The following is a 27,845-nucleotide window of genomic DNA, read 5'->3' as shown; positions in this document are numbered from 1 at the left end:
CTTCTTGTGCAATAGAATTTCCAGCCTCTGTACATCTCTTCCACCTCTTTCCTTCTCTCTTTTTTAGTTTATTACATTTTTCCCTATTCTCTTTTATTTCTTATTACCATTACAAGATTGGCTTGACTGAGGTGGGGATATATTGTTATTTCAGATTCCGCAGTCTGAATTGGGCTTCATAAACAAGAGGGGTTCATTCCTGATAGTGTTTCTGAATTCATTATTGTGGGACTTTGAGTGACAACTGAGAGAGTGAGAGAGAGAGAGAGAGAGAGAGAGAGAGAGAGAGAGAGAGAGAGAGAGAGAGAGAGAGGAAGAGTGAGAGAGAGAGAGCAATGAAGAAAGAGAAAGGAAGTCTTAAAACAGAAGCATACAATGAATGGCAAAACACAACACAAACACACATGTGTGAGTCTGTGTGTGTGTGTGTGTGTGTGTGTGTGTGTGTAAGTGTGTGTGTACTGTAAATATATACACACGCATCATATACATGGCTTGATAGTTACATAGCTTGACACTGAATATAGACTGACTGTAAAGAAATACTGCACTCATATACTAATACTGATACTACAAGCTTCATGTGCTTTGATACAGTTTTCACTCAGTAATACTAATTACAAACAAACACAAAGTAAAAAAAAATAAAATAAAATAAAAAAAAATATATATATATAATATATATATTTGAATATTTCAATTTTGAAGCCAAAATAGTTTAAAACATACTCAAGTGTTGTTTACAACTTAAAAAAAAACAACAACAACAAAAAAAAAACATTATTTTACAGTTTGTATTTATAAAGTTAGTACACTAACATTTATCATATCTGGCCCTGTGTGGCAGTCAAGAAATGCTTATTAAGGATCATACCCCTCCCTTTTTTATTTCAAGACATCCTTGAACAGGATTCATGTACTGCTAACTTGAGAAAACCAAGTGAAAAAGCATGTTGCCTTTATGAACATCCTTTTTTTTTCTTTTCTTTTTGCTACTGCCGAATCTCTGTTGCTTCAAACCTGCCTTGTATTTTTCCTCCAGTTGAGAATCCTCCATGTCTAAATATTGTTGGGAGGAAGAGCATTTTAACATGGCAAGGATTATCAGTATATCCCCAGGTCTTTACAGCTTGCCGCCGTTTTGGGCGAAACACTTGCTCCATACAAATTGAAATTGGATTTGCCAATGGAAGCCTTAGGTTATAAAGCATGGATATTCATCTAATTACACAATTACAAATTGGAGTAATTACATATGCAGACTTGCTGTACAATGTAATTGAGGTGTAATTAAAGTCGAAATAACCCAAACTGCTATGCAAAATGCACGGCTATCCACAGAGGCACAGACCTCTTCATCCTTTCTGACCTATGGCATCAGTTTCAAGCATATGTTAATTACGTTACTTGTTCAGTTTATGAGAAGGAGAAATGATGCTACTCAAGTTCATTCAAATGAGTTTTTTAGTTCACAAACTGTGTTTGAATGGCCAGGAACTCCTATTTGGGATTGTGATGTGTTCACACATCTGATGAAGTCTGTTGTAATTAAAAATAAGATGTTCTGAGCCCTAAAATGACAAGAATTAGCTTTTGCAAGACAAAAGAGTATTACTTATCATTAACGGCATCTCTGTCATATTCCCTCTCCCCTGCTCCTCCTCTCTCTTTTTCTTTCTGTAATTTTCTTTTTTGCTCTCCCAAATCTTTAAAATGAGGACAGACTACATTTCTCTCTCATGTGCTAATTAGGAACTGTAGACCTTGGAAGAATTATGTCAATGTTTATTCCTATCATTCACCTTCATTATAGTTCACACCCTCTGCCCTCTCACCCAGCATGCATCTCTATCACTTTTTTTTTTCTTCCACAATTCTCATATTTAATTTGAATGCTGCATTCAGTCTTCCTACGCATGTACTGCAACTCGGTGTTCTTTCTCTTAAATCTGTCATCTTTTCTTGAAGTGTAATAATAATAAATAAAAAAATGTCATGGTGTGTGAGAAAAATATTATTATACTGCTTTATTTCAGTACAGTGGGTCAGGACTCTGGTGTGTTTAAATGATAAAAGTTCTATTCAACGTGCTAATTGTCAGTGTGCTCTGTTGATTGACGTGTCTTAGATAAATGTAGACTTAGTATTTTTGTGCACGCCTCAATAAAAAGGGCAATTTATTTCCCCTTAGCAGCAGCTCATTTGATTTCTCTGTTTCGCATGCTCACTTTTTCTCTCTTTCCCTTGTTATACTCTCGCTGTTTCCCTCCCTTTCTCTCAATTTGTAAATATTACCCATAGAGGCAATTAGCATAGCTTTTTTCCTCACTATATTTAAAATTCCAATTGTATTCCAAAGTGTATATGAAAGAGCTTCCGTGAGTGTCGTCTCTCTGTGCTCACCGTACCCCTTTGAGGCTATCAACGGCAGTCCTTATGAAACATTTATCAGTTTGTTTTATGTCTTAATGATCCTGTTAGGATTCCCCGCTTGGTTATGGAGAGGACAGCGAAGGAAAGAAAGGAAAGAGAGAGAGAGAGAGAGAGAGAGAGAGAGAGAGAGAGAGAGCGTAAACTGCATCCAGTATACCAGATTTTAATTCCATGTCTTTGCCAAAACATTGCTTACCTTTGCATACAAGCCTCCTTGGCAGGGCTGCACTTTTCCATCAGTTTCTTCATTTTCTGTTTTATGTTTTTATAATTAAAACATAATATTTATCTTTCCCCAACAGAAGGCTGTCGTACTGGGGTAGGAAGAGAGTTTGAATATTAATATTTTAAATGCATCAATACGAGGTCTTTCAGCCAGCTGGAAAGGTGTCATCACTTTAAACAAGATAATGGTGTCTTGTATACTATTAAATATACTTGTTAGAGAAAAAAAAAAATGAACCATCTTGACTAAGGAATATGAAAATGTCATCATCAGGCTGCTGAGGAAAACAGGACTTTTAGTTTGGCTTAAGTCGAAGAGTTTTGAATTAGTGCTCACTAAAGTAGATGCAAAGTGTCATTATTGACAATCACAATCTTTACTGGTGAAAACAAAAAGTTGATTTGCTGGAGGGTTGGATGGTTCTGCGGTTTTTCGGAGTGGAGGGCGACAGCTGTCTTACTCTGTCAGAACTGAATTCCTCTGGAATGAAACCACCTCTCTCTCTTTCTCTCTCTCTCTCAAACCAGCGCATACAAATGGCATATTTGGGAGGGAGGGTGCTTTGTTTGAACAAGTTAACTTGGGCATGATTGGGGTGCCTCCCGTGTGAAAGAGCAAGTGAATACATTGACCTTTGTCTCATTAAATATGGAGGACCAGCCATGTGATACCATGACAGAAGAATCCTCCATCTCCATTTGCTTCCCTTCCCTTCTCACTCTCTCTTGTTTACTCGTCTTTCTCTCACGCACTTGCGTAAACACAAGTTACGGAGGTGTAAAGCAAGAACATTATGTAGATTAAAAGCAGTATTTAGAGAGAAAGACACATGTGTCAAAGTCCCAGCCATGCTGTGGCATTCATCATGCACTGATGAGTATCTCTCCCCTCGTCTTTCCCTCTCTCCCTCCTAACCCCATTGACAGGCCACATAAAAAAGCCTTTGTGTCAACATCACGGCACTGACATGAGGCAGATAATGACATGAAAAGTTTGCCTCTTCTTCTCCACACCCCCCCCATCTTCATTTTAGCGATAGTTATCTTCTAATCAAAGGCGAAAGGAGAGTAAAAAAAAGAAAGAAGAGAAAACTGGGCAAAAAAAAGTCCATGGATTAAGATCTTCATTTCCTCTGTCTCTCTCTCTTTTTTAGCCTGTGCATTCCAATTGTTCTTAAAATATTTGGCAATGTCAATTAGTAAGTGAGCAGAGCTAGCTGATGAACACAATTTTCCACTAGACTGAGCACCCTATTGTTGTGGAGCGAGGAGCAGATTTCTGAGGTCATTATCATTCCCCGTTAGCCTGGCCCAGCTGCTCCTCTCGGCTTCAGCCAAACTCCACACCACAGCTCTGGTAGCAGGCAGCAACAGGGGGCCTGGAGAGAGAGAGAGAGAGAGAGAGAGAGGGGGAAAGAAGGGAGGGCTGACATGAGCGAGAAAGAGAGAGAGGTAACACGCTAAAGAAAAAGTGTGGCTGTGATGATACGCAGGGATGGTTAGGAGGGCCGAGACAAGCGAATGATGCTCAGATTACTCTAATAAAGGCTAAAAAGAATGATTGAAAAAAGACAGCTATGTCACGCGATGAAATTAGAGAGGAAGAAATGGGGATAAAGAACAAGAGAGCAAGCGGATGGAGAAACAGAAGGAAAGAAACACGGCGCTTGGAGGGAATTAAAAAATCAGTCATACGCTTCTTGGAGGCGAACGAAGGAACGCTGAGATTATGAAGGCAAAAGATTTGGATGGTAATGCATAAAGATCCAGAATGACATACTGCTCTGGTTGGGCAAACCTCTCCCCCAACAGACCCCTGTACTGGCAGGCAGGGGCACGAGAGAGCAGCCCCAGCGAAGCCATCCTGTCTGCTGTAGAGTAACTACAATGAGGGAGAGATGAACACATGGTGGAAGTGAGGCAGGGGTGAAAATGAATGCAGTTCTAAATGAGTGAAAACACTGTATGTGTTATGAGGGAGGAAAGCTCATGAATGTCTAAACTAATGATAGTGACAAGTGTAGAGGGTGTATGTTAAAGAAAACACATATAACAACGGAAGGAAAAAACTGGAGGACTAAAAAAATGCTGGGGAATATACATCATGCTTTTATCTACAGATTTTGTTCTAATTGCATCTGACTGCAGCATATCTGTTTTCTCTTGTTTTTATTTCTGACTTAAAAACTTTAGTTCTCGTCTGTGTTCACATTCCATTAGGATGTGTGCGGGTTGCATCATGCTGTTTCTACACTCTTCCACCAGGTTATTAAAGAAGGGCCAAATTACTTACAGAATGGATGTTTTTTTAATGAAGTTAAAACAAATTAGCTTCTTGTGCTACATAAATATACTAAATTCTAAAACCTAAGCACTGAATTATATGTTGTAAAAAGACTCTACGTTTTAAATAAACATTTTTTTTTTATTCAGAGGTAAAGTATAATTAAAATAATGTAATTAAAACTTACATTTTTCACACAATATTTGCATGTGCTACCCATTATGAATTTGAAAGTTCTGTTTTGTACATTTTAATGTAAAAGATTGTTGAAAAGTAAACGAATGTAAGACAGTGACTTGAGTTTCTCGTTTTTTACGGAGATTGATCATTTTTTTCAGGTAACCTAGAAAATACGCTTCATGTGTTTACATGTAAATTAATTCAAAAATGTTACTTAAACTGACTACATCAAGCTGAGTAATTAGGTTACACTAACAAATTTATTATTTTTTTATTCTGAATGATCATTATCAGGTTTATTTATCCACTGTAAAAATGTAATTGTTCTGTAATTACCTTAAAATTAATTTTTTTATTTGATCTAACCCTTAAAAATTACTTGATGTAATACAATAGTTTCAATTAAGGCAAATGAAATAATATTTTGAATAAAACAGTCAATTTAGATGTTACCACATGAGACACAATTTTAAGTTTTTTTTTTTTTTTTTTAGCTGGTGAAACATTTCACATTTTATTTAAAGGTTCAATTCTTGCTATAAACGAACCATTAACTATGACTTTTGCCTCAATAAAATCCTAAGTTGCTGTTTATTAATTAATAAGTTAGTAAGGTAGTTGTTAAATTTAGGTATTGGGTAGGATTAGGCTTGTAGAATATGGTTATGCAGAATATGTGGTTTATGGGTATTAATAAACAGCCAATATGCTAGTAATATGCATGCTAATAAGAAACTAGTTAGTAGTGAAATTTGGTCGCTATTAAAAGTGTAACTTTTCTCTCTCTTTCTCCCATCTTTATATTCAAGTAAAGTTTGAATGAATGTTGAACTGACTATGAATGAAGGGCTAAATTGATTATTTTCAATGTTTAGCACAGGTTTAGGACTCTCCTTAACCAACACCAATATGCCTCAACCACCTGTACTACATGACAGCAGCCAATCTATGCTATCTTGTTGCCTAGAGAAGCATTTTTTCCTGCTTTCTGCAGTGTTCCTCCCACATTTTTAGCTATATAATGCTCTGGAGTAGTTAAGTTTCTCGCAAACTAAAGCAGGCCACCACATTGTTTTGTGACCGTTGACAGTGACAGTAAGAGACACTTTGAAGATGACTACCTCCTGTTTAGAGTGAGCGGTTCGTGATTAATAAGAGGTGAGTTATTTGATCTGGAGTGGAGGGCACTGTGGCATCTTCACTGGAGTATGTCTATTCTTTCCCTCCCCAGAAGGAGGGACATTTGACTCATCAGCATGGAAGAGCCATCCATTTCCTTCCATGCAGAGACACTTGAATCATCACCAACTACACCCCCCCTCCCAAAAAAAAACACAAACAAAAAAACTATTGCATTCTCTGTTTAATCTAGCAATTCATATGTCCATGTAGCGCTTCTTTATCATGTGGAATTCAATGTTCTACCAGCTGCCTTTTATTCTGCATTGATTAAAACAGCAAAAGAGGAGATGAAGTGTTTTATTCATTCTCTTCAAAACATTCTCATACCTGCATCATTGTTTCCAAAGGAAGCTTTTCTTCAGATGATGAAAGCCCCTTTGACTCAAAGAAAGAAAAAAAAGAGAGAGAAAAATACATTCTCTCACTTTTGTACTTGCCAGCTGTACGTTTTAATGTGCTCCCAGAAGCATTTTCACTCCTCCCCGTTCTCTTGGCACACCATCTCCCTCTTGCCCCTTTCTCACACTCGCCGTCTATACGTCTTATCCTCCGCTCACCTACCTGTAGAAAGTTTGCGTTAGTTGTGCGGCACAGCATCAAAGCAGTGCTCTCAGCTTGCAGCTGCCAAGTTCCTCGTCCCCTGTTAGCAGGCATCCAGCTGTCAGGCGCAGAGAGGGGGAAAAGAGGGAGGAAATCTCTCACCAGCCATATGGTACCCGGCTCTGCCGCAGCCTCGCCGCTCCACGGGCAAATGGCAAACTCATAGATCTCATCAACACTCCTAATATCCTGCTTGGAGATGGAGAGTATTCGCCTTTTCACCCTCCTCCATCCAGACCTGACTCGGTCGAGGAGCGGGTTCCCGGTTAGTGCAAACCGACACTTTCTCTTTGCTGGCCGAAAGGGGAGAGTACGTTTCTGGAAGTTTTTTTTTTTTTTTTTAAATGGATGCTTCCCATGCACTGTTATTTGATTTTTGGGTCTCGCTTAAAGCGCAGCTGAACGAAAATCCCTGAACAGGTTGTGGTGTTTGAAAAAGTGGTGCGAAAAGCAGAAACATTAAAGATTCCGCGTGACCGACCCTCGAGAGTTCGGCTTCCGCGTTTGTTCTATTAGCAGGATGTTACGTCTACTCTTCTAATCCTAACAGGCCTGAGATATCAGACTCCGCCGTCTCGCCGTAAGTGGTGCCTTATGGCAGCGCAAGCTGTGGCGAAGCACTGGAATTATGGGTACATTACCGCATAAGGCTGAAAACACTGTCAAAAACAGCATGGGTGAATCCCGCATCCGTATGCGTACACCGTTTTGGAGTTTAGCCTTGAGCAGAAGGTACATAGAGTAATTGGTGCTGGGAGATTGTGTTTGTGAATTTCACTATTAATGGATATTTATCGACGGAAAAGGAGGGGGTGTCTCTTGCAAAAGAAAAGAGAAATGCACGAAATGTGCACTCACAAATATTTCTTATTTTGCTTATTTATTTTATTCCGCAGCCCAACCTGAAGCGGTCGCCATTAGGAGTGAGAGCTGGGGAGATTAATATGGCGGTTGCAGCATTTTGGAGGGACGGTAACGTTAATGGTCCCACTGGGTTTTTAATGAGTGTTGTGCCCCAAACAAAATGAGCTAATTAGTGTTATCATCCATATATCAGGCCATACACATACACACTGATCTACGCTTAAACACACACACACACACACAGCAAAATGCTGCTCCTCCATCATAGGAGAATCTGATCAGGGCTTTGTTGTGCCCTAACATTACAGAGCACTTCAAGAAATGACCCAGTCTTTAGAATCCTTCCCATTTTCTGCAATCACTTGTTATTGAGGTGAAGTTGACTTACAGAATTATATATAATTTAGATATTATCTTTATTTACCTTCTTTTGCCTTGGCTAATGCCAAACAGATTGACTCAAATTTACATGTAATGTTTTGACACTCTGATATATACAGCCACAAACTGTAAAGTTATAGCTTGCATACTGGAAAATATGATCAGGTTTCATTTTATGTCTCTCAGGGCAAACAGCCTACATATATGATATTGTTCTTAAAGTTCCTTAAATGTCTCTAGGGAGCATTCCTAAAGCTGTTAAAAGAGTGCAGGAGTGATAAGCATATATGTGAATGGATGGAAATGAACAAGAAAGAAAGTAAAAAACGATAGAATGAAATGAAGAAAAAGTATGAGAACGGAAGGAAGGTAGGTAGAATGGAAGGGAAAAAACTGAAAACTGAGAAAAATAAACTGAAATTTGAGAAATGAAAAGGAAGGGAAAATGAGGAAGGAAAAGAATATTCAAAAAAGGAAGAAAACAGTAAGTTTACTTAACTAGCAAGAAGTAAAATGTATAACGGGAACATCAGGGAAGGGAAGGAAGACGAAAGAAAGAAAAATGAAAAAAGAAAAAGAAGATCAGGAAAGGAAAAAAAAAACATGAAAAAAACAAGGAAGGAAATAAGAAAAGCAAACAAATAAGAAAATAAAGGAGGAAGAAGGAATGAAAACTGAAAAGTGTGATGAAGGAAGGAATATGATGAATAAATAAGAATGCAAGAAAAACGAAATACAAATACGGAAATGATAGGGGAGAGAAAAGTAAAAGTACAAAAATGAGAATGAATTGATAAAAGAAAGAACAAGAAAAAAAGAGAGGAAGAAGAAAAAAGGACAGGAAAGCTCCAGTAGGCTGGTGTTAATCATGCCATTTCTTCACATTTGAGCTTTCTTACTGACCACCACTTTATTTCTCTGGCAATAAGCCTATTATAAAATCAATAAACAACTGCGCCCTTTTCCCCTTTAAATCTTTTTTCTCCTCTGTATGTCCTCTGCAATCAGAGAGGAGAAACAGATATCAGACTTGATTTATTTATTTATTTATTATTATTTGTTTCTAGCTCACAACTGTGACAGCAGCTGGTACTGGTGCTGTGGAAACACAATTTAGTGCACAAGCATCTTGATCTATTGTGTCCTGTGTCATTATCCAGTTATGTCCAATCCTGCAGCGCTCCAGTGGCCTGAGGTTAACCTCAGACCCGCTCCCATCATAACCGCAGTCAACCATCACCCTTCTCATCTGCTGTCAAACTCGTTTTTTTTTTCAGTTTTTCCTCAAATATGCATAAACAATGTGTGTTTTAAAAGGCCTGATTTGTTTCTTGCAATTGATTGGGAATTAGTTTTACACCACAGTGTATGTGCCTCCTTCGCTCCCTACTCCTACTCTGTAGACAAGCCCCCCGAGGCAAAGTTATAGAATGATCGAGGGCTTTTTAATTGTCAGATTCTCAAAATGTAATAACCCTCCCGATAAAAATCAACAAACACTGAGTTTGACAGCTGATTCATACATTGTGCATCAAAAATAAAAGCCATTTACAGATTTTAATTCCCACTGTCAGTTTAAACTAAAGTGTCAAGCACAGCGGTAGGGATGACAATGTAAACCGCTTTCATTTCTTCAGCTTAAAAGAACTTTGAAATGAAAATGCCTGTAACAAGGCTACAGTCACATTGTTTTTCTCTCTTTTGCTTTATTTATTTATTTATTTTTTTCTCTTCCTTCCTCTACTTTTTTTTTTTTTTTTCTTAGGTCTCGTTCGAGTGCTGGTAATTATGGGTAATCATAAACAGCGGAGCTCCTGCTAATGAGCCTGTGTTGTATGTTGGGTTCATACAGAGCCCCCTCTTCACTGCAACCAGTGTGGGTAGAAGAAGCAGCTCTTTGTTCTGCATGTGGTGGTCCTTTTTCATTTTTTCCCAACAATTTGAAACTGTGCCTTTACATTATGTTTCATTTTTATCTTTGTATTGTTAGTCTCTCTCTTTTCTTTTTTTTTACTGTATCATATTTAGCATTTAATAGCAGACAGTTCCTTTTGGTTCCTCACTTGTATTTATGTTCCCCTTGATAGAGGAGGAATTCTTTATTTTGTTATTTTGCTAATTCATCTCTAAGCATTTGCATTAGAAAGTAAAGTACAGTTTTCTAATTGATCCGAGTTGCTAATGCTAACTTGTAATAGCAACAATTAGGGTCTTATCTGTTCAAAACTAAAGTATTGCGTACAAACGTTTGGTCAAAACATCACAATCTAAAATGACCAATGTAAACGACTCAGTTTTTTGGTCATTATCCTTCATCTTGAGCAGTTTCTGGGCCAAACCGAGGTGGTTAAAAACACAGTCCAGCACATCTAACCCTATTTGCGTAGTCCTTGTCACCCTCTTCAGAACTCCTACTGTAAGTTTCACCAAGAGAGCCCTCTTGCTTTCTCACTCTTAGTCTCTTTCCTCTCGTCTCTATCAGTCTCACTGCTGTTTCTGTATCTCCACGGGGAGAAACACTGACCTCATTTGTGAGGACAATAACCCCCTTGACTTTGGGGATTAAGACATGAAACCTTTGTGGATTAATTAGGTTTGGAGTTTAATTCATTTTACTGCTTGGGAATACAACAGGAAGCAGAGAGAGAGAGAGAACTAGAGAGATTATAAAAGGCAGAAGAAAATAAAACTAGGCAAAGTGAAAGTTCAATTGTTCACACTGCACAGGGTGCTAGTTTGATTCTCCCTCAGGACATGCTTTTTTTAAATTTTTTTTTGACCAAATGCAGCTTGCCACAACGGACTGCATTTGCTCGCAGACTCGCACTGTCTCCGTAAAGGCGCTTCACGCGGAGCAAGCTAGAAGTGGCAGCATCGAGCATGCCACAGGATTCTCCTCGTTTCAGTTGTCTTGGAAACCAAGCTTGGTGTTTGTTTGTGTAAGATTTACCCCAATTGCAATTTAGATGGTTAACACCTATTGTTTTTGTTAAGAACATATGTTATTTGAGTTTAACTTTCATGTGAAAAGAGCTGTTAGCACAGTTTGTTTACAAACTAGCAAACACTCTTAATTCACGGTAGAGGAACTAAAGAACAGTGCAAAACCTTACATCTGTGATTTTCCCGGCTCTCTACCAAACATAAGGGAACACATGGGCATCATTAACCTCACACCTCCACAGACTTGCTTTCGTGCTGACTGAGGTCGCTGGAATTTTATTATTATTATTATTTTATTTTTTTTCAGAATTTTTCTGTTCTGTATATTCTTTCATTATTTACTCACCCATGTACTTTTGAAATTGTCTCTGTGTTTTTTTTGTGTTTTTTTTTTCACATGCATGGGAAGTCAATGGGGTTCATTGTTCTTTTGGATTTGATTCTCATTGTATGGACAAAAACAATTCTTCTTTGTGTTCCAAAGAGCACAAAGGAAGTCAAACAGGATTGGAACGATATGAGGGCGAGTAAACGACGACAACATTTTTAGGTGAACTGTCTCTTTAAACAAGTTTCCTTTATGCTGTTATATGGCTGAAGGTGCTTGTATCACTCTGCATTTGGCTTCCATCACATGTTCCTTCATTCTCTCCAAAGCGCATAATATCATTTTTTACGATTCAGCAAACTTTTCCCTGGGGATTCTCACTCGAGACGTTACGGAAAAGATGTGATGTTGTGAACAGACTTTGGGCATTGTGACAGATTTGACATATTACAGATAACAAAATATGAAAAAAAAAACGATTTCAGCTCATGATTTAGTACCGCAGGCTTGGAGATTCATTGGACACCACGCAGGTCTTGTGTGTGAAAAGTTGTGCCGCCGTTCCCCTCAGGACGCTGGTTTAGTGCTGGTTTTGCATGTAGGGGCCTCAGCCTGCTCCGTCAGCATGGCTAAACCGTGGTTGAGCCCCTGCAAGCCCCTCACTGGGGACGGATCGCCCAAATGCCACCTCTCCTGGCTCAGGGTGCAGGTGAGGTGTAATCTTGCCACTGAAGCACTTCCTCTGCCAGAAACAGGTATTTCCTATAAGACACAGATATGGGGATTCAGAAAAGAATGTCAAATCTGGTTTCCTCTCGCTTTGTGTTCATCTCTCCCTCTCTGATCCTCACATTTCATGGGTGTCTAGCGGGTCCCGAGAAGACCAGTTTAGTCTGTTGTGGTGCAGAACAAGAAGAAGAGGGGATGAAGTGGAGCAACTTGAACTTTAGAAAGAGAAAAAGTTTGGAGGACATTTCTGGATTATGTTCATGAGACTCAAGCTGCTCGCAGTCTGAAGATGGCACTATGTCAATGCATGTCTATTTCCATAAAGTTTATTTTTACACCCTGCGAGGCTCAGCACAGTAAGACACCAGAACCATCAACAACTAAATGGATGTAGGCAGGGATCTTAAGTCGACGCGTCCTGATTCCAAATATCTCTGACAGCTAGCATTGTGAAAAACCTGTTCTTCTGTGCACATCGCTTGAGAGAGGACCGTCCCATTGTCAAACCTCGATCTCCATCGCACGAGACACGATAATGAATCCTCACTGAAAGGTTGCCCAACGTTGCCTAAACATAGCTAATAGTGTTGAAAAGTACAGTGTGCCGTTGGCGCTAACAGACAGGCTTTTCTTATCTCATGCTTACTGTAGCGGTAAGTTGAACATCTGATGGCTCTCTGTGATGCAGCGTGGCGGACAGGTGAGATGCGTGAGCGAGCGACACTTTGGAGACGTGTGTTCACACCATGTCACCGTTCTCCATCTGCAAGCCTTCAGAAATATTTCCCTTTAGTGTGTCTCTGCCAAGCTCACACACTCGCAAGAGCTGCCACACATTCTGCTTTCATTTATCAGCCACTGTTCACTAGTATTGTTTCTCACTTACACGATGAGACAAATTTCAGTGTTTAGTTTAGTATTCACTGTAGAAACATCAAACAGACATTATTTAACATTGAATATTTGTCAGCTGCGTTTGGATAGCTTTAAAAATATATATATTTTATTTAATTGCAATTTCAAACAAAGCAATATGGAAATGTGAAATGAAACGGTAATGCATCCTGTTATGCTGACTGTTGCACAAGAGAACTAGCGTTACTGCCACATCTACATCAGCTTTATGGCCATATTCTCACTCAGATCTTCAGTTGTGTTTGCTTCTTGAACATGTTCACCCTCTTGCTACACCACAACCTCTGACTAAACCTTTAGGGCATACCGGCTAAACCGATAGCATCACCATCAGACTTTCTCTATGAAGTAGCATCACTTTAAAAGCAGGACACACTTGGTGGGCTTTTTTGGAGGAGCTTTGCAGAAACAGACGGTCTCCTACTGCAGAGTGGGTTGAGGTCCAGGGAGCTCCATGATTTACATTTTTTTTTTTATTTTTTGCGTCGTATCCCCATCTCTTTGGAAACCAGAAAGCAGTAGAGTGCCATCTTTACCCCCTACAGAGCTTCAAGAGAATCTGGCCATAATCTTTCCCTCAGTGTCTAACCCCTTCAGTATCCCCGACAGAAATAGCCCACAGAGTTCTCGTTCCTCCCGCCATACACACATATTTAATCGTTCGCAGTGTGTGTTTTTTTTTTTTTTTTTTTCATGTATCGCATTCTGTTTATCTGGCCCTAGCACAACCTTTCATGAAATGATCTCCTAATGATGAGTAAAACGAGGTACAGTATGTTATAATGAATGCACAGCTCTTTTGCAGTGCTCTGAGATCAGCACTCAGTCATGTTTCTCTTACAGTAGTGGAGACTGTGGATGGTTGTAACACGTGGTGAGCTGTAAAACAGAACATCACCACCAAACATATTCAACATTTCTCTTAGTTATGACATGATTTGATTGGTTTAGATTAATGCAAGTTAAATTCCTGAACTGGTATTGTTTAAATCAGAAGATGCTGTCCTGTTTAGTTTGATATATGATGTTTACTCCAGAAGTTTCTCCTAATACATAATATGGCACAGTGTACAATTGACACAAATCAGAAAATGACTATGTTTATTTTTACCCTATGTCCTGCCAACAACATATTTGCTCTTTAAAATCATTTTTTAAGGGATAATTCACAACTCAATTTAAATTTACTCATGTTGATTTAAATCAGTATGTCTTTCTTCCCTATGCAGAACACTGTTAAGACATAATTAATTAAAATGCAAATAAAATATATTTATTGGTATTTATGTTTTTATGAAGGACTTTTAACACCCATGTAACTTTACATTGTGTAAATGTTTCCTTGTAGTATATGTAGTGTGGGGGGGGGGCAGATTTATTTATTCAATCATTAATTAATTCATTTGCTTAATTTCTTATTTATATATACTAAAACTTACTAAACAACTTGTGGAACCTTTTTTTTTTTTTTATTAACATACAAAATGATATGGCTGATGCCATTGGACAACAAATAATAAATACAAATCCAAAATATATTGTGTTCAGTAGAAGAAAATGTCATATAGGTTTTTAAGCAGGGGTTTGTAAAATGATATTTTCTGGGTGATCTACCCCCAAAATATATTGCAACCATTCATGAACATAGTTTTTATTAATCTTACATAGGCATCATTGTTTCAGTGTTTGACCTGTCTGAGCTTTTCGACGGCCTCTTTCAGTAGCATCACCTCTCCTGATCTCCACCCACACTGCACGCTCGCCTTTTAGGGATACATCCGGTTCTGTCATGGAATTTGTGTGCAAACACAGCGCTTCCTCACCCTCCACCCATCTCTTCCCCCTCACATGTAAATTAAATCCACATAACAGAGATCGATGGCTGCCTCCTAATCGCGTCAGACGAATTGTTTTAAAATACCAGCTCTCAGCTGGTGAATCCTGGTGCTCTTCTGTTTGTCCCTGTTTAAGAGATCAGACCTGTTTAGCTCCCACCTTCCTCTAGCTCTCTCTCTCACTCAACCCCTCTTTCTCAGCTCACCCCATTCTCTCAATCTGTTTGTTTTCAAAGCCCAGGGAATTGGCCCAAATCCTAGGTATCACATATCTGACCATATTTCAAGCCGAAATTAAGCATGTTAAAACCCTTTTCCCTTTAAAGGTCAGACATTAGTGCTGGTAAAAATTGATCTGTGGGTTTTATGAATTTAGCCCCTGTGTTGGAGCCGCTTTTGTAATGGGAAGATTCAGTGGGGGAAGCTTAACATGGCATTGTTTTGCTTTGACAACGCAGCCACGAGAGCCTCTGCAGCTGTTCCCCCTGCTTACAATGGCAGATTAATTAACACAATCATGTGCTGCTGGCTTCAGCTCAACATGCAGGTCTGCTCTGGGACAGATAGGTAAATCCTATACATGCCTTTCCAGACAGAACATATTCTTGATGGGCTTCGCTACTAGATATATATTTGCAATGTGACTGGTCAGCCCGTCGAGACGAGAAATGGCGAAAAGGACTACAAATTGAGAAGGAGAGGCCTAGGCTGATTGAACCAAAGCATTGCTGGGAAGTGTTGTCTTTTTCAGAGCGGCACTTCCTCTGCCTCCCCCCATCCCCCACCCCCCGAGCTGCCAGGGCCATTAGCTGGGTTTCCTAATTAAGATTCTGCCGGCCGATCCGTCTCTCTTTCTTAGTTAGTTCCCTGACATTTTAAACTGTCTATTATTCCACCCGGCTTTCAGGTGCAATGCTGTGTAAATGGCAAGTCAAAAAATTATGTATCTCTCATACAGTTATCCATCAAGGACTATTAGAGGGAGCGGTCCGGGCGCTTAAATCATTACCGAATGCTGTGATCTTTCGCGATTGATCTTATCGCTCACATCCACTGTCATTCTGTTACCACACTTCATCCGTCCACCTCCCCTTTTTCAACACTCTCTCTCTCTCTCTGCACCACGCCCGTGTTTGCTTTTCAACAATGACCACAGAGTGTCGATATCTCAACCTTGCACCCACTTCTCTGTTGATATGATGATCACTTAACAGTCAAGAGCAAAGGATGATGGGAAATAAGGGCGTCATCAGAGGCAGCGACGGCAGCAGCCGAGCAATTATGTTTCCTTCAGACCAAATGCTCTGCCATTAATGAAATCCCTTATCGCCCTGGAGAGGAGCAGGATGCTGGGACAGGTGTGGGAGATGCGCGTCGCGCATTTATCTTGCTTCCCGGAATGAAGGGGAGAAGCGGAATACACAGATGGGGAGGCAACAAGTGCACGGCGAGTTCGAGCGCCATAAATAATGTGCTTCTTGGTTACATATTTTAAACTTTGATTGGCAGCCTCGACTAATTCTATTTTATAGATGGGTAAATATAGGGCCTCATCAGAAAAGCCTTGGCATGCAAGCTTTCTTTTTTTGTTTGCGAAGACCTACTTGTGAATGGGTGGGAGTGTGTGTGTGTGTGTGTGAGAGAGAGAGAGAGAGAGAGAGAGAGAGATGAAGAGATGTCAATTGAGTGTCTGACATCCCGTGGTTCCTGTGAGCTACGGATAGCATTTAAAGTTTTAGCCCCCAACATCAAGGTGTCTGCCCTTTACCAAATCGAGGAGATCCATGTTAGTGCCTTCTGGTGCCTTCAAAAGGGGGGCTGGAGCAGAGGTAGTCTGGGAGAGAGGGGGGCAGTAGATGGGGTGGCTCTAATGATGCTAATGCTGTGTGAGATTCTGGCTTCTGTTGAAGGAAGCAATCTGATTGGAAACAGTTCTGGGAGTCTGGGAGGTTGGCCTTGGCTCGTTTCATTTAATGACCCATTTCCTCAGCTCGTGCCACAAGCAGTTAACAGAAGTCAAGGTGCCCAGAGGTTCCCCTGCTGGGGGAGCATGTCGGACCACAGCTGAAGGTGGGGTGGGAGTATTTTCAGGTCAACGAGGGGGTGAGGTGGTTGGGGGGTTGAGTTTTTTTGCTTCAGATAGTCTTTATTCAAGGAAAAATCTCTGAGATTTTATGTCAACCTGATGTACAATGATTTATGCAAAGGTTAACCTTGTAGTTAACGCTTAAAACACTTTCATGCTAATAGCGGTAGCAGACGCCGCGTGACGTTTGTGACCTTCTAGTCGTTGCAGCCCCAGGAGCGAGTCCTAATGGAGCTAGTCAACTCTGAAAGCCAAACTTGAGCTCCCTCACACATATCAAGCTAATGATCAATTATTAATATTCACAATCTCTAGCTCCAGTGTCCCCATATGGGTGTAAACGACAAGCAATTATATCATGCTTCTCGCTCTTCGGACCAAGCTATTTGAAGCTATTTATAAATATATAAAAGATAGATCTTATTACGCTAAGTTATTGCCCTCTTATTTCAGATGTACAGATTTAGATTAATTTGTAATTAGTCTTGAGATTTTGAGCCTCTGTAGATAAAGGATTCCAAAGTCTATGCTTCATTCCAGAAACACAGATCTTAAAAAAAAAGTGAATGCTGGTAGATGGACTAAAATAGCGTAAGTCTAAATGATTGTGTTCTCAGACAAATACAGACACGTATGTCTGAATGCCCTGGCAACAGCGAGCTTGCCAGTAAATGAGTTTTGAAATAAACTGTTATTGTTTAGTTGTAAACATCGAATCCTTGTAATGGAATCTAGGGTCGTGCTTAAATGACAGCGTGTTGGTGGTATTGCACAATCAGAGTCTTTTAAAGATGTGAACGGGGATGGGAAAAAAGGAGAAGGGAAGAAAACAAAATCAAGAATAGGGCAGAAGTCATATGAAGCTCTTCTCTCTGTAACATTGTGATTTCATTTTCAATATCCTGTCATGCAGCACTTCTCGTCGGGCTTAGGTTCACATTAATTTGCTCCAAATGTCAGATATCTCTCTTCAGATAAAACAGATAGAGAAATAAAGACATAAGGCTCCATCTTTTCTGTGGCCTGTGTAATCGGCAGAATAGTTTTAGTCACATAAGAGGGGGAAGTCTATTAATAGTTGAGTCATCAGTGCAGCAGTGTTCTGAAATGGCAAATTGTTAGCTCCTCAATAGTGATTCTTGCTGTCTGTCAATGACCTTCATAACAGATGAACATTTGGTCTGTGGAGGAGAAAGGAGCAGGCTTTCTCACTGACATGTGTGAGGGGTGACGCACCGTCAACTGGAGGTATTGGAGTTGTAGAACGAGTCAGCAGTGAAAGGATGACGAATAAAAGAAAAAGAAATATGGCGTACATATAAATGAGGCATATGTGATGATGCCAGAATTGTGTTAATTCTTATTGGCCATGTTAACATATGGCATGTTTTTTTAATATTATTTATTTATTTATTTGGTCCCACTTTATATTGTCCCTAATGCCTGTATACTTACATAGTAACTAAATGTTTATGTAGTATGTAGCCACGGTGTAAATACACATACATTGTATCTACAGATGGAATATTTCTGTAACTACACACATGTAACAACCCTCCAAATGGTTTGTGTAAGTACAAATGTGTAACAAGACATTGGTAACAACAGTTTTTTTTTCACTTCACTAGGTACTCCTGTAACAGGAATGATATAAATACATTTTTTACAACAATATATAAGAGTAATTGGAAGCATTTGATCCAGTGGGAGGAGATGGGTAGGTTTAGGGATATGTAAACTGGGAGGAAGTTGCATCTCGACTTGGAGTTGGTGCACTACTGTAATACTGGTGTACTTACATGGTAACTCCTCAGAAACGGTCTACTTGATATAAAGTGAAACATTCTGGACACCAACCACAATTTATACAAAAACCCTAACTTAATGTCCACTTCTGTGTAACATCAGAAAAATAACATAAGAAATAAAATATAGAGTGTTACACTTTATTGACCACTTTCTTGCTGTTAGTCCAGTTGCACATTTGTACTTTCATTACCAAAAAGTGTTGTTACCAATGTCCTTTGACTTTTTTTGTACTTCCGCATACCATTCAGTGAGTTGTGACGTACACGTATGTGTAGTTACACAAACATTAGAGCTGTAGATACTATGTTTCAATGTGTACTTATACTGTGGTAACATACAATGTACAGATCTAGTTACTATGTAAGTACACAGGTATTAGGGGCACTTAATATAAGGTGGGACCTGTAAGGCAAAATTATTATTTTAAGGTGCTTCTTTCAGTATAATTTCCTTTTCTGTATATGTCTTGATTTGGCAGATAAAACTGGATGCTTGTAGACATTTTTGTTCTAAAATTGCTCTCTCAGACTTCATTCAGACATCTCACTCAGATTAATGTGGGTTAAATAAAAGATGTCCAATTCTATTTTTGATGGATGATGTAACCTTGAGTGGGAGGGACAGTTTTAAAGCTTCTCTGCCCAGCTCTCAGCATCCTGAAATGTATTCTGATGGAGTTGCTCAGTCGTGAGACTCTCCTGTGTTTAGGGCGGCATGATAAATCTTTTTATTTCATTTTCCAAGACACTGGACAAGTGCATATAAGAGTAAAACTGGGGATGTCCTTGACCGCTCAATTTATAGCCCGTGTGGCTGAGGCAAAAAAAAAAAAAAAAAACGTTTTACAGTTCCTGTCAAGATGCAGGTTTTTGGTTAAGGTGATTCGTGAAGATGGGAAGAGCCGTTAATGTTGCCCTGCGTGTAATTCATCATCTTCACATTATAGTGTCAGTCTTTGGTAATGTTGTTATTGATCAGACCATCCATATGGTAATTTCACTAATATCTTCAAGTACATCAGTATTGTTTTAATTCTCATTAATGAAAGCGATGGAGGAATGGCTTTTCAAAGCGTATGGCTTTAGAGGGATGCTAATGGATTTAGAAGGTGCTGTAAAGAGATGTGTAAGTCAGCTTTATGATTGCCTGGTGTACTTGTTGTTGATTTGGTCGGGTGGAAAAATGAATAGGAAATCAATGTCAGACGAGGAGTTTTTTTTTTTTTTTTTTTGAAGGAGTTTTAAAGGTACAGTGACATACTTAAGTAATGCATGCAATGATGTTTAGCTTCACAACAGTCTTTCCTTCTTTCTTTTATTTTTCTTTCTTTCTTTCTGTCTGTCTTTCTTGTTAAACATTGGTTAAAAGCATTTTTGGGTCAGATGAAAAGCTTTTTGAATAGTAACTTTTAAAATTAAATCAATACTTTACCCCAAAAAGTATATGTTGTCATCATTTACTCAGTCTCTTGTAAGATTCCCTTTCTTTTGTGGAACACAGAAGATATTTTGAAAAATGTCTCAGTTTTGCCTACACAATGAAAGTCAGTGAGGTCCAAAACTGATTTTTTTTTTTTTTTTTTTTTTTTTTTTCAAAATAATGTCTTTTGATGTGAGGGTGAGTAAAAGAGTTAACATTTTTGGATGAACTGTCCCTTTAAAAATTATATTGTGTAATTTCTGTATCATGCTATCATCATTCTCACAGTTTAACTATGGAGAACGCAGTAGCCCTGAACAGACAGCATCCACCCAGGCTTCACTAATGATAAAGCTGCCCATTTTACAAAAAAAGTGGGCGTCCATAAATATTTAGCAGGATTAAGAGCAGCCAGCCTTACTGAAGTGGGGCTTGTAATATGATGGCCACCCTCAGGGCCCTCACAAGCTCACTGTGGCTTCTGATTGTGACAGAACGTCTCCTCTCATGCATCAGACCAGCAGTGGTCACGGCAGTCCTTCTCCGATCCTCTGCATGCTGTGATCACCTTGCAGAATAATAAAGTTAGTTAGACCCCACTGCCTCAGCAGCCCAGGTTTTGCTTTCTTTTCAGTGCATATTTATTTATTTATTTATCTTAAGTTTCTTTTCTTTCATTCTATTTTTCCTTTTTTTTTCATTTGCTGCTCTTTGAAGCCCGAAAGCAACTCGAGAGGAGCAAACAAAGATGGGTGAGTGCCAGGCGGAAACTTATGGCACCATTCCTGTTCCCTCAGCTCGACAGAGGCATAGCCTTTAAAGAGGGAGAGGCGCACCTTCTGTCACTGATGGTGGGAGGGAAGGAGAGATAGAGAGGGAGAGAGAGAGAGGGTTTCTCCAGTCAAGAGTGCTGTCAATGTGGCTCATTTGCACAATTCTGCCACTCTCACCTCCCTGACCTCCTGAGACTCTGTCGTGTTGTTTATGAAGGGCACGTCTTGAGGAACCTGGGATGCATTCATCAGATTTCAGTTGTGATGGAGCTGCTCGTGACTTGGCCGAGTTCCTAGATCCATGTTGAATTTCTTGTGCTTTATGTCGCTCATTAAACTGTTGAACTATTGATGTTATTGGCGGAGAGGAATTAGTCAAGCATGTTAAGTCGAGGAAGATTTCTAACTTATTACAGTCGGAGGGAGAATACTTAAAGCTTAATTTCACCTGACCCTTACGCCAGCAGGCATAACAAATGTGCTCGAAAGAGAGAAAGAGAGAGGGAGAGAGAGAGAGAGAGAGAAAAATGCAGCGTTCTGTTCACAAAGCAGAAAAAGGACAATCTTTCCTCCTCCTCTTGTAATCCTACTTTCACTCAGGCTGCCGCTAATAAATATAAATGTTTGTGATTAGCATCACGGCGGCACAGGTGCATGTTTGTTGCGAGGAGAGGCATGTTCATTAATTTTCAGCGATGAAAAGTGCACTGCGCCATAAACACAGAGTCCAAAAACGCATGGGCTGATAAATGAACGCACAGATTGTTAATGTACCATTGTATGGCTGAGCCTCCACAATCTTAAAATAAATAAATAAATAAATAAAACACACACACACACACACACAGGGCCTTCTTGCCAAATCAGTGCTAGCTGGAGGTACTGTGCTAGCGGGCCCCTTTTTCATGGTCCAGATTACAGAGAACTGAGCTTTAAAACTATATTTTGTGAGCTTGAGTGTGTGTGATTATACTTACACATAGGAAATAGTAAGAATTATACAGACAACATGACCTCCCCCCACACTCCTTTTCCCATCTAATCTTTCACTGCCATGTGGACAGTAATTAGTTTTTTGTTGTTGTTTTTTTAGACTGATATTTACAGTGGAGTTTGGCTCTTCACTATGTGGATAGATGGTTATCTGGTTTGGCATTTGTGTGTGTGTGTGTGTGTGTGTGTGTTTGTGTGTATATATATGAACATGCACACTAACAAAAATCATAGAAATAAAGTGAATTACAACATCTTCAGGTTGTTTAACTACTAACTTTACACTAAAACATTTCCAAAGCAAAGCTGTTCATGTTTAACTACAACTGTTTTAAAAAATGACAATGCTTAGAGCGAGAAAATGCTGCTTTCCTACAGACCAAAAAAACAAAAAAAAAACAAACAAAAAAACAGACTCTGTTGAAAATGGGTTGTTTTTCAGTCACAGCAAAAATGTTTTATTAGGGGACCGCCGAACACCTGCCTTAAAATGTCGTTTCAACATCTCCCGAATGCCATTTTGCTTAATTGACTTGGAAATGGCCCAAATGTATTGCTGAATGCAGTCTAATTAATATTAATAATAAATGCCATTATTAACATCAAAGAACATCTGGTGCCCCTGTTTACCCACATGCCTTATATGTAGCACATTTTGCGGCTGTTTCATCTCAGGAACAGAAAAGGGGTAAACACTTTTTGAATTTAGCATTTATTTAAATCCTAGTTTGCCTCCATGAATTTATTAGCTCATTGACACAGAGGTCAGCATGTACTGCCTGCAAGTGAGAGGGCTAGCTCTCACGTCCAGTGAATCTTACAAATGTTTGGACAGTATTTTTTTTTCTTCTTCTTCTTCTCTCTATTTGCGGGCAGGACTTGCGGTGGTACCATGGAGGGTTTAGGGTCCCTGGTGTACTCCTAAATAAAAAAAATAAAATAAAATAAATAAAATAACTGCTTGTGCGAGTATCTGTGCCAAGGGGCTGGATTAGGAGATTTAGCCACCATAAATCAGCAGGCTAAATAACTTTAATCTAAAATTTCATTAAGTAGTCCTTGTCAGGTAGTAAAAGGAGGGGATAATGCAGTGGTGTTTAATGATAATTGGTGTTTGGTTAATAAATTCTGCGAGTTCCGATTACTTTCTAGCAGTCGGCGGAATGCTAGCCTCAGCAGTGTAACTAAACCTCAAATTGATTAACTCGCCTGAACCAGACTGTTCACAAAGATGGCACCGGTCCAAATCAAAAAAGAGAGAGTGCAGTGTGCGCATCAGCCGGATGGTGTTGTGTTGCTCCAGCGTAAGGAAATCAGCTCCCCCCCGGGTGCATTTTTAAAAGCCTAATGCCTTTCAAATGATGTCATCACATTTTACCTCCTCTCTCTCTCTCTCTCTCTCTCTCTCTCTCTGCTTTTTACTATCTAAATCCAAATGTTTCTCTCACATTTTCCTCGGGTGCTACAAATGAAGGAAGGTCAGTGACTGACTGTGGCACGTGACACATTATTCTAATGGATAGGGGAGACATCTTGTGTTTTTATGATTGCTTCTTTTCTCTCTCTCTCTCTCTTTTTTTTTCCTCTGAAAGTGATATGCGAGTAATCAGAACCACAGACTGATTTAGAGTGGAAGTGTGATTGTGAGAGATCCATTAAAGGTGTGTGTGTGGTGGGGGAGGGGGTTTGTTGTCATAGTGGGCCTTTGTTGTTCTTTCTTTTTTATTAGTGGGAACAGGGTGTGGTCCATCTGGAGAGATTTGAGAGGTTCTACTCACACACACATTAAATGTCAGTGAGACAAACATATTTTCCTTTACTTCCCTTTTATAGACACACACACACAACTTACCAACTTCCATAATCATGTGTGTACGTAAACGAGACCAAGCAGACGGGTGAGTGACACACCTCCTCTCAGATGGCTTTTCCCAGTGGCCTCCTCTCCACTTCCAGTCTATTGTTCTGGCATGTTCTATAACGCTAGTCCCGTAAATCCTCCTAAACACCTCACTTTTACATTAACCGCAGCGTTTTGATGCGACAGACTCAATGGACAATGAGATATGGATATGGATATGTCCCGTCAAGTACTTGGAGATGCTCTTTATGATTGGTTACGGCAGCAAAAATCTCATAAGCAAATCCAGTGGTCGATGAAATATTTATGGAGATGGAGATGATTGATACCAATGTAGTTTCAATAAGCAAGTTAATCATAAATTACAGATGTAACTTCATTATCCCCATGTCTAATTATTCAGACTGTAAACATCTATAAAGGAACACTGTAGCATTTCATAACATTTTGCAGTATTGTCTAGGCCCTGGACTAAAGAGTTATTGTTTTCAGGCTTAACAGGATAATATATGAAGACCGTGGCTCGCTCGCGGCAGTCGTTTTAATGCTGTGTCTCTTACAGATTTTTCTTTTGCATAAAAAAGGGCTGAGAAATGGAAAATCAATATGCAGAAAATAGTTATAGGTGGCGGGTTATTGAGAACCTCTCTGTTCCAGACACCCTGGGCCGAGAGATGATGCGTAATATATGGGGTGACCTTCAAATGTCATAAATGTGTTGTGCAATAAACTGTCAATATTTGTGGTTATTTGGTGCAGGATGACTTTTACAGTAATTGGAACAGCCGTATTAAAAGCTGGGGAGCAGTCAGCTGATTAAAGACGCCCCTGCTGGCCTGTATATATATATATATGTGTGTGTGTGTGTGTGCATGTGTGTGTGTGTGTGTACGGAGAGAAAGAGAAAGAGAGTGAGAGCTAAATGAAGGAGCAGTAATAGCTGTAAAGGCTTTGTATGCTCATGTGTCTGTTTGTCTGATGTTCTAGTATGTATAGATAACTCATGGTTTATGTTAAAATCTGGATCTAAAGGAACATTTCAAATTTTTTGAGTAATGAATGACACTCAAATGCTACATTTACACTTACATATACAATTTAGTGGTATATGGTGTGCATCTGAGTGTGTGTGTGTGTGGTTATGGGACAATAAAGTCCTCTCTTTTCACTAAAAGCCTGTAAAAGTTGCCAATAGGAGTAATATTTGTAAGTGTCTGGGTACCAGGGTAAAGTGGGTCAGAGACAGTGTTTGTGCTTGTTTCGTCGTGAGTATATGTTTGGGACAGAAAATGGGGGCACACATCACAATGTAACATGTGTAGGCAAGTAAATTGAAGGAATGTGATCAACCACAAGAGAGAAGGAGATGCTGACTTTACTCTTTCTTTTTTAGCTTCTCAAATCTCATTTGATTCTTAAAAGGAGAAAAAAAAAGCACAGAAAGAAAGAAAGATTACTTGTACAAAAGCTTTTGATTGAGGCAAATGGTTGCTAGAGTGGGTTGCGCCATTCAGACGAAGTCTCCCCTACACACACTCCGTATCGTGTAGGCGCAGAAATAACAAAGCATTTACAAACCTTTTTTTGGTTTGTGGCTGGTCACATGCTCACAGAACTTAATGCACAAAGCCAAATGCTGTTACTGGATAAATGTGTTTTTAGGGTCAGAATGTTTGAATATGTTTATATATATATATATATATATATATATATATATATATATATATATATATATATATATATATATATATATATATAAAACACAGTTTTTGATTTTTAGCAGAATCTTTTCTCTCCTCTACGAAGAATTACAATTGCTTATTTGGACACCACAGCTTTAAAGCATGTGTAACCTTATTATCAGAACTAAAAGCTTCCTCAAAGGACCTACTGACCTGTTTCTTCTTGGTACTTTGGACCTTATTTTATAATAAGAAAATAACATACAATTAATAAATAAATACAATTAAATAAATGTGGTAGGCACATGTAACTTCTCAAAGGACCTGACCTGGTCTTGTATCATATTAACTTCTCTGGAGTGTCAAGCACTTCACACAATATGAGATCCCCCTGTAAGTCACCATGGTGTAACACTGCTGACATCTCACATATAAGCGTAGTGACTAATTATCTCTAAGTGTGGACTTGTTGACACTCTTAGACATTATTGGTGTGACAATTGCTCAATCAGAGGGGCCCTTCGTTATCACCGTTTTCCATCAACCTCCGTGCCGACGTCACCTGTCAAAGACCCTGTTGCTGACATGGCTGTTTTGTCTGTATTGTTCAACACATTCTGCCATATGCTTCCCACTAAAGATGATGAGAGGCTGGATAAAATGTTGGGATGTGAGTGTACTTGGGTGGGGGTCGGGGTGATATCTCTAAAGAAAGCTTCTGAACTGTCAGCGTTCTGTCAGGTGGCGGAGGGTGGGGAGCGGGAAAGTGGTGCACGTGAACTCATTGATGTGTTTGACTTTGTGTGGCGTTAGCAGATTTGGGTGGCAAAAGCTGAAAGGATGGAGAACAACAGAAGAAACAAGACAAAAAAAAAAAAAAAAAAAACCTCTCTTCTCTGGTGTGTGGCTGGTTTTAAATGAAAGAGAACAGTCTGTGAATAATGTCTCTTTCTGGTTCTCTGTTTCTTAGATGTCGGGGAAGAGATGGCGAAACCTGTGAGTGCTGTCCAGCCCCCCACGACTCAGCACCGGGAACGGAGTGTGGGTTCAAGCATGAAGGACTGCCCCTACTGTGGCAAATCGTTCCGCACCTCCCACCATCTGAAGGTTCATCTAAGAATACATACAGGTGAGTGAGAAGTCCAAGAAGTACATTTCCTGCATTTTAGATATGTGTATTAATTTGATGTATGTATGTAGTGGTGTACATACCTAATAAACCTAATCACAGTTTGTATTGGTGTTAGTGATGCACTTTTATACAGCTCGATTTAAAAACTCTGAGCCCATAAATGAACTTCAGGTATGTGAGACAGGACGCCCCGGCCCAGCAGAGTAATGATGTGAGCAGTGCTGGTCCAGTGGCTGTCAGGAGACCCTGTTGTTCCACCCAAGAGCAAGGCTGAGGCTCACTAGCAGGCACAGCTGGCCTAGTTCATATGAAGAATAACCAGGATAAACACTCAGAGGTCACCTTAGATTCAGCACACTGCTGTCTCTGTTTATGTGAACGAGATGTGTAAACATTGACAGCACTTTAATATGTTCATTATTATTAGTATTGTTATTTTATATTTGACAACAACGATAATAAAAGGCTGTAATGTATTGCTTCCATACACAGATTATTTATAATAAATATAAACAATATTCAATTAAATTACTAAATAATATTATACATAGTAACATCAAATAAGTGTTATGTTAAGAATGCTAATTATATCAAAATACATTGGCTAGACCAATGAAAATAATTGTATGGGTCAGATCAGAAATACCTGCACATGTTCACAGTGAAGCTTCAGTCATAAAAATGACAGACATAAAATAGAAAGAAGAGAGAGAGAGAGATAGAGAGAGAGCAAAAAAAAAGAAAGAAACAGCTTTCTATATTCAGCATAATGTGAGCCCAATCCCGCGTTTTTTTTTTATTTTTTTTTTACTGTAAATGGAAATCACTCGCAGCTCAGAGAATCGACGGTTGTTATTTATTTTTATTTTTTTGGTATGTGCATACAAGGAAGAGCGGAGACCACCCAGATGGTATTTGTCCCACTTAATAAGAAGCACATAGCTGTGCTACTCTGGAGCATAAAGGTTGATTATAAGGCATGCTTAACAGTGGAGCTGATGTTTAATTCTCTCAGACTGCAGCATTTTCATCTTCTGCTGTAATAGAAGCACAGGAAATATTGTTACTTTTAAATATAGAACTCATATAAAGGGTGCAGAACGCTCCCATCTGCATTTGGTATTATCGAATATGGACTGGGAGGCATTTTTTTTTTTTTTTCCAATGACTCAAAGTAGGAAATCAAATTTT

General features: G+C 39.3%; 1 protein-coding gene across 5 annotated transcripts in view; it reads left to right on the top strand.

The window, feature by feature from the left end:
* Window positions 1-27,845, top strand: part of LOC113051902 (zinc finger protein 536-like) — a 182,082-nt gene that overhangs the window by 98,183 nt on the left and 56,054 nt on the right. For all 5 annotated transcript variants that reach the window (XM_026216070.1, XM_026216071.1, XM_026216072.1 and 2 more), the window contains one exon: window positions 26,493-26,651. In XM_026216070.1, coding sequence (XP_026071855.1) covers window positions 26,493-26,651 — 159 coding nt within the window. The remainder of the gene's footprint in view (window positions 1-26,492; window positions 26,652-27,845) is intronic.

Source organism: Carassius auratus, chromosome 32 (assembly GCF_003368295.1).
Source record: "Carassius auratus strain Wakin chromosome 32, ASM336829v1, whole genome shotgun sequence".
Classification (NCBI taxonomy): domain Eukaryota; kingdom Metazoa; phylum Chordata; class Actinopteri; order Cypriniformes; family Cyprinidae; genus Carassius; species Carassius auratus.
The sequence above is the reverse complement of the archived record's forward strand: the minus strand, read 5'-3'. Positions and strand labels throughout refer to the sequence as shown.